Below are 8,303 nucleotides of genomic sequence, written 5' to 3' on the forward strand. Positions count from 1 at the left end.
TATATATATATATATATATATACACACATACATACATACATACATACATATATAAATACACACACACATTTTGCAATTTTACTTTCATCTACAGGTTTAATCTGTGCTACTACAACATATGATTTCATTACTTTATTTAACAATATGTGTTCTTAATTAATTTTCTTTTCTGGGCTTGTTACTACAAGGGAGGGAGGACACCTTTTAAAGGGCAAAAAAAAAATTTTTTTTTTTTTTTTAACGACCATTATTTTACTACATAAATATGTTCAGGTTTCCATGCTCGGTTTAAACAAAATTCAAAAGCTGTAGCATCTGTGTTCTTCACACGCCTCTGTTTTTATTCACAGTTAACCTCCAGTATCCTGGTGAGCGCAGGGAGATCAAACCTACAGAGCTTCAGATGTCAAAACACCTCCTCCACCTTCCCCGCCAGTGGAATTTAACAGGTTGTATATGAATTGTAGATAGTCAGCTATTCAAATGATATTTCTGGATGTGGACTACATGTTCTGTAATGACTGTAAATGTTTTCACTGTGATCATTGTATCTATAAATTGCTAATGTTTGAAAAATGTTCCAACAGACTGACACGCTAATGAATTACATTCCCCCAAGTTGATAGCTTATAACCTGGGAACGATGCCATAATCATCATAATCCTAAATCGATTCAGAAGCTACAGCAGATGATTCATCGTGTGTAAACAGCGATGTTTACATGAATAAACAGCAAAGACAAGATTTTGATGGGCACGCCAGTGTAAACATGTTTTAACAAAAGGAAAGAATGTCTCAAAATGTAAAAGTTACAACTAAGGCGTTACCACTTACCATCGGAGCACCGCGGTGTCCGACGAGGGCCGGTTTTGGGGGAAGATTATTGGTAATGCATGGAGAGCAGATTGCAAGAGGACAGAGGAACACAGCAGCAGACACTACCAGGAAGGTCATCATTATAAAAACCTTACAAGCTACAAAGACATACAGAAAAATATTCAGACACAAAGACTGACATAATTTGGCATTATTAAAGGCATCACTGGTGCTAACTTTCACATTTACATCGACTGGTAACATTAATCAAAGGTATAAAGTACACACTAAAATACAGGTAACATACAAATTCTATTGATTTGAATTTAAATCAATTTTTAATGTCCATGCATTTATCTGTTTGGTGAATAGCAATGTAATAAGCAATATAATGTGCAGTCAGAAGCTGTTTTGGAGACACTGACCAGCTGTTTTTGCTCTATGATAACTCTGGAACACCAGCCAGCTGATCAAGGTCAAAGCCACCACAGCACCCAGCTGCAGGAAAGGAGCAGTGGCCTACGGGAAACCAAAGAGGGGATTTTAATACACTGCAGTACAACAATAGTGGTGTAACTAGAGATATGGACACCTGAGTGACAGTCTTGTGATAAATACAGTATACTATAACATCATGCTGAGGGATATGCATGCTATTAGTGTAAAATATCTCACTGCCATTTAGAATAGATAAGGTAACAGGAAATACAATGAGAACCAGCTGCAAAGACATAAAGGACAATGTACCATTACTGAAATGCTAAATGGTTGAAGGCTTCTTACCTGAAATGACATATAGACAGTTTTCCACTCCTCTTCCCATTTTATACAAAATCCAGCTGTGCCTAAAGCAACAGTAAGGAGACCTAAAAACAGAAACACCTGAACAGAGAACAGAGAATCATTAATGTACTGGGATCATTCATTAACATCCTGTGAACTTCCTTCATGCACTATGACCAACAGTGATATAGATTGTTACCCAAGTTTTAAAGATAACTAATACGAGATTGCTTTCTCAACTATGAGCACTGAGGTCTTTTTTAAAGCTAATTTTATAGTCAGCTTTTATGTATAATAATTGATACATTTACATAACATTTACCTTAAGTAAATTTACAAATAAATTTATTAGGGGCAAAATGGTTTTCACTGTGGTGAAAATGAGTTGTGTTAAAAAATATTAAAACTTGTTTTACTCTTTTTGCATTATAGTTTTAAAACAATTGTTTATATAATATTTTCATAAATGACTTTAAGATGGACAGCCTGTGTCTGGGACAAGGGTACATATATATATATATATATAATAATAATGCACCGAAGGCATTTAAAAAGTAGCAAAAATAATGAAAAAAATTATTTAATTAAAAAAAGTCTTAATGCAACCTTCTAACAACAAAAAGTACAAGTTGAAAAGGTAAAGAGTACCTTATGCAGCCAGTGTAAATTCAAGGGCTCTCTGATTACTAAATGCAGCAATCCAAATACCTGAAATAAAAAAAAAAGAATGTTCTCATTGGTGCAACCATTGTTTACGAATGCTACCAGCTGAGCAATCTGGATCACATTATGCCCTTCAATGTTTCCATTCTCTCTTCTTACCAGCAGAAAGAGGAAGTATGTGGCCAGCACAGCAGAAACGACCATCACTATCATGTACCAGTTCACCCATTTTTTTAAGGTTTTGAAGGCAAGCCTGCAAAGGAAAATGAAACGGCAGAATGACAACCAGGTATTACATGTAAATTTGGAAACACTGGGCCAATGGATTTACAATGTGGTCATATAATCAGCACGTGTGTAATTGTGTTTATGTGCTCACCAGTTTACATCATCGTGGTCGTTGAAGGCAATAAAACAAATGTACATCCAACTCAGGGCAAGTATGGACACAAAAGACAGAAAGGAGAACCACCAGCAAGCCCTCTATATACAAACAAAGCAAGAATGCACACTTCAATCATCTCTTTTCTTTTTCAGTATGCTCTTCTCTTTGTCCTATTTACTGCCACTAACAAATGTATCAGCACTAAAAAAGAAGAATATGTTTATTTAAAACTTTCCCTCAATGCTCCACCTGTGTGCGTGTGATGATTTAAAGTCATAGGTTAGCCACAAATGAGAGCCTGGGGTGCACTGGCGCACAGCCATCGTCTTCTCACGTTGAGTTTCGCCTACTGATCCGAATATTCAAAATCGGGGCCAATCTCTAAAGCGAGTGGTTATTTATTATGAAAGCTGATTATTACGAGTCCATCCCACACAGGGTTTTCGAAATCTCTGAATGCAGCGGTAATTGTTTCTGACACAAATCAAAAGAATTGAGAGCCTTGCTTTTGTATCCAGGCTACTAATTATCATACTTTTCTGCCTGTCATGATCATCAGTCTTCACAGCTTTGTACTCACTTAAAAGGAAAGAGCATTTACATGAGAATTGCTCATGCATTCAATGACAACCATTTTCTTTTATTCTATTCTACATTTATTAGACATGGTAAACTATTCCGCCTCTCTCAACTGATTGCGTCAAGTGAAAACGGTCTGCAAATTCTAAGAGATAATGGGTGCATCATTGATGTGCAACTTCATTTTGCAATGCAAAGTGTAAAGAAAAAAAATCTCACATTTTGTCTTCTGTTTTGACTGTTCCATTGACAACTGTAGATTCCTCTGAGGCAGGTTCGGCCGATCGAGAACATGGTGTTCTTTTCCACATCTAATGATTCCAGCTGAATGTATATGGATGAATAGGGGGTCTTGTCCGGGATGTAGTGAGGTTAACTCATTTATACTGGTGCAGGTGTTTGATACGGAATGACTCACTGCTTCACACCTGAAACCGAGTAGGAGGGAAGAGAATACAAGTGTGGTGGTTATGCAAGGAAACCTGTTCTTTAACTCAAAACTGAACTGAGCTCACAATGCCTGGCTTAGTTAGTTAAAAGTCATTGAATAAGGGTGAGAGAGAAAAATATAGGCTCCAGTCACATGACACAGCAGGTATGGAAAGGTTAAATGTAATTATGTAGGAGTGGCAATGCTTTCAAAAGCCCTGAAGCAGAAAACTATAAAACGACCTGTGGGAAAGATTTCATATCAATCACTCAATTCTAATAAAAGGATGGAATGTTCTTCCCAACTTAAGTTAACTGCTACAGCTGTATCAGTAAATATTAAATATGTATTAAAATATAACCTGTTTTAACCATACCCTATAATCAAAAGTTGCCTGATGCTGGAACACAGTAATTTGAGTGTCCTACTGAAAATTATATGAACAACTGACATGAGATATTAAGGATTATTCGGAGCAAGTAAAAAGGCCTTGCCCCTTGTTTTGACAGGTTGTGCATAACATGAAATATAATCTTCAATGTTATGAAGATGTTCTTCCTGTGGAGGCATTTTTTGTTTTCCAGGTTCAGTGGATGTCAAAACTCATGATCAGATAAACATGTCTAAGCAATAATTGTTTTAAGTGCTAAAGGCAAGTCTGTAAGGAGGTGGTTAGCACAACAGGAAGGGAGAATCGTATCAGAACCAAAATATAACAAACACTTGTATGTGCTCGTGTACAAATATTTTCACATTTGTAGAAAAAAAAAAAAAAAAACCTGCACAGTGCCAGTCGAAACTTTGGATAAAGTCTGCTGAATGTTCATCCTGATCTTAAAAGACTCTTTTTAATCTAAATGAATATAGGCTACATTAATTAATTATAACAATTATGTTTAGGGTCAGATCATTTTTTTAATACTTTTATTCAGCAAGAATCCATTAAATTAACCAAAAGTGACAGTAAAGACATTTACAATGTTACATAAGAATTCGATTTAAATAAATGCTGGATTTTCTATTCAAAGGAGTACTAAAAAAGGATTATGGTTTCCACCAAAATATTAAACTGCACAACTGTTGTCAACATTGATAATAATAAGAAGAAGAAATGTTACTTGAGCACCAAATCAGCATATTGTGATTTCTGAAGGACCATGTGACACTGAAGACTGGAGTAACGACTGCTGAAAATTTAGCTTTGCATCACCAGAATAAATTCCTTTTACAATAAATTAAATTTGTGCAGATAATTCTGATGTGGCAGAATAATATTTCACAATATTACCGTCTTACTGTATTTCTGATCAAATAAATGCAGCTTTGCTAAGCAACAATGTGTCCAATAGTGCTTCTCAAACATCTACAAATCCCCAATAATAACAAAATTAATACAATTTCTTTGTTTTGTAAAAGGAAAGCTGACAATACCACTTCTTGCATCTTGTCACAAGATCTTGATTTGTCAAATCTTCACTTGGCAAACTCAACGCAATTATCATAAATTCATACATATCATAAAAGTATCAAAGGTTAGTTTTCAAGATATTCACTCTTCAATGTGGTATACTGTCTGTCAGCCAGGTAAACACCACGGTTTAAAAGTCAGATTATAAAAAAGCCTGTGCTGGTGGTGGAGGGTGATGTTATGTCAGCCATAACTAAACATTCTCAATGCAAGTACTTGGGAACCGTCAGATTTGACTCACTGATAAACATGGCAATGTATCACTGTATGTGGGTCAGTGCAATTCCTGATAAAAAGCCTACATTAGAGAATAAACCATATATTCCAGTATGAAGGATACACACCTATCTTAGTAAAAGCATGACAAGCAGTCTATTTGAAATTTGAATGTACCATCATACATTGTAACCATTGCTGTGTGCAGTTTCTTTAATGAACATTTAGCATTTTTGCCAACAGCGACACGGTTCACAAAAACCCAGGGCAAAACGTGTTCTTCAGACTTGACAAAGAAGAAAGGAAACTTGTCAAGTGTTTAGTGGATGTTCTGGATCTGCCGACAGGTATGGCAGCACATTTAAGAAGTCACTTAACTCCCCATTTCAGGTCAGACAACAAGTACTTTGTCAACTGTAATTCGTGATTAAATGACCCAAGTCATCATCCTTATTCAACAGGTTGTCCAAAACTATAAAAATCATCCTGCATTGGACTAATTCAAGCATTTTCTCAGCATCACACCACACTTCTCAGAGCAGACAACAGCTCATTTGTCATGTTTATGACCTGAGTTTGGATATGTTTCAAAGGGTCTTTTCTTTTCCGTATGAACCAACCAAAGGGTCTTGCAAAAACTTTTACTTTCTAAACCATCTACACCAACATTTCACAGATTTTCTCTTGGGTGCATGTTCATTTATTAGGGACCAATAAAATACATTTATAAATGCACTTATAAAATACGTACATTAAACTATATTTGAAACAAGTAGAACTGCTGAGCCAAACAAAGAGTGTTACAGAGGAGTTGGCATCCAGATTCTGCAGAAGAAGCTGTTTTTTATCTCAAAAACTGAGCCATAATATTAAAAAAAAATTGCTCTACTTTAACAAGGTCAACAGACATGAGTGATACAGCCTGTACATTTTTTTAAACTTAACTATCAAATGCCAGTAGATAATTTTGTTTAAAAAAAATTATATCTGGAAATGTTTTTTTAATGAATGTGTGATATTTCTATTAAAATGCTTTGTAATAGGAGCACAAAAAAGAAAAACATTTAAGTAGGCAGCCTGAAGGCACAACACAAATGTTTTTACCCCTGTGCAGACAGGCATAACTATACTTTGTATCCCAGGGTCGAAAGAAAGAAAGACATTGTGAACTTAGTAAAACACAGAAGCACATCAATAGCATTAAAAGCAAATCCACTCCATCATCAGGCTTTCACTGGATGTGCTCATATATTAAAGGGGTCATATGATGCTGCTAAAAAAGAACATTATTTTGTGTATTTGGTGTAATGAAATGTGTTTATGCGGTTTAAAGTTAAAAAAACACATTATTTTCCACATACTGTACATTATTGTTTCTCCTCTATGCCCCGCCTTTTTGAAACGCGTCGATTTTTAAAAATGAAATCGCATCATATGACCCCTTTAAAGAAAAACTCTGACTGATGAAAAGTGGCACAAGAACAAACATCACACTGTTGATAACTGTACAACACCACCAGTGTAGACACCTCGTTTATTGAAGCGTTTCAGAATAAGCGTAAGAATTTTTTTATTTCAAGAAATGTTCATTGTTCAAATTAAAGTATTAAAGAAAAAAAGAAAGGAAAAGAAAAGCAGCCTATGCAAAATTGTATGTAAAACCTGCACATAAATCAAACGGCCAAGTGAAGGCACATGTTATTGAAAACAGTGCATGTGACTTGTCTGTTGTGAAATAAAAGAATTAACCAGTCGAAGATAATTTTCATGAAACCCTGAATTTCACTTTCTTCATTAAACTTGAACTACAGACTTCAGACTGCTGTGATACAAAAGCATGTGCCCATTTTCTTAGAACATACAATATTACAAACTAAATACACTAGCTCTGCCTTATAAGATAATCTACTTGTTGATGTCACACTTTCTTTATTTAAGCATTTAAGTACCATCGTATTGACTGCGAGAGCTTTCAACCCATTCTAAAACAATTCACAACCTCAGGTCTTGATCTGCAGTTCAGTGACATCATGGGACATTTACATGTCTTTTTTTTAACCCAAGGGCATTAAAACATTATTAAGGTTACATTTAGTTTAACACAACGACCTCACAGACACATTTCATCATTTGCAACAGCCTACTTCCAATTTTTTAATCATTTCCAAATCCAAGTAAACGTTTAACCGAATCGTTTTTCCCCTTAAACACGGTTTAAACTCTTGATAACCCATGATTTGCAAAAATTCAAAACTTTTGTTTTTGCAAATATGTGCATTTTGTTAATGGTAGCATGGTTTACTTAAATCGTAGTTTTTTCCTATAAGGATGCTATAAGCACCTGTAATGACTAACACACACCTGACGATATTCAGCTCGCACGCCATTCAGTAATATTAGATCAGAACAGATCAAGTCCGAGATAGCAAACTGATTTTAAATATGTACGTTGTTGCCTTACCTTGCTTAAAAAAGTACATTTGATAGTGTAATCCCAGTCAGACTCTCAAACTTCAGCACTCCTCGGCAGTCTGTGCACTCGAACTCATGCTGAGACATAAATCCCGTGGACTGAGTATTAATGAGGCGCTAACAATGAATGAGCTTCACATACCTTGCAGCTTTGTATGGACCAGCACCAGTGCAGTTCCCATCGTCTTCTGCAGATGGCGCTCAAAGAGCTACATTCAAAATTGGGAACCTTAAAAGTGTAACCATTAAATCTGTTAAAAGCATGAAATGCTGCCTGATACATAAATTAATATTCTCCTATAATATAATACAGTGACTGTAAATGTATTATATCTGGCCTACACACAAACCGCTGTGATTGGTTCATCAACATCAGCGCTGCGAAAAGTAACGTGTAAAGTCATCACGACATTGTAAGCCCGAACCAGAGCGCCTGGTATATATATATATATATATATATTTTTTTTTTTTTTTTTTTTTTTTTTTTTAAA

General features: G+C 35.4%; 1 protein-coding gene across 2 annotated transcripts in view; it reads right to left on the minus strand.

Moving 5' to 3' along the window:
• LOC107744531 (glycerophosphoinositol inositolphosphodiesterase GDPD2) overlaps positions 1-7,959 on the minus strand; it is an 11,568-nt gene extending 3,609 nt beyond the window's left edge. For both annotated transcript variants that reach the window (XM_016558226.1, XM_016558225.1), the window contains exons 1-8: positions 7,802-7,959; positions 3,446-3,654; positions 2,642-2,745; positions 2,422-2,515; positions 2,248-2,307; positions 1,600-1,698; positions 1,242-1,335; positions 835-974 (exon numbers count right to left, since the gene is read on the minus strand). In XM_016558226.1, coding sequence (XP_016413712.1) covers positions 835-974; positions 1,242-1,335; positions 1,600-1,698; positions 2,248-2,307; positions 2,422-2,515; positions 2,642-2,745; positions 3,446-3,520 — 666 coding nt within the window. In that variant the 5' untranslated portion in view covers positions 3,521-3,654; positions 7,802-7,959. The remainder of the gene's footprint in view (positions 1-834; positions 975-1,241; positions 1,336-1,599; positions 1,699-2,247; positions 2,308-2,421; positions 2,516-2,641; positions 2,746-3,445; positions 3,655-7,801) is intronic.
• Between the last annotated feature and the right edge of the window lie 344 nt (positions 7,960-8,303).

The sequence above is a fragment of the Sinocyclocheilus rhinocerous genome, unplaced genomic scaffold (genome assembly GCF_001515625.1).
Source record: "Sinocyclocheilus rhinocerous isolate Xijiao unplaced genomic scaffold, SAMN03320098_v1.1 scaffold557, whole genome shotgun sequence".
Classification (NCBI taxonomy): domain Eukaryota; kingdom Metazoa; phylum Chordata; class Actinopteri; order Cypriniformes; family Cyprinidae; genus Sinocyclocheilus; species Sinocyclocheilus rhinocerous.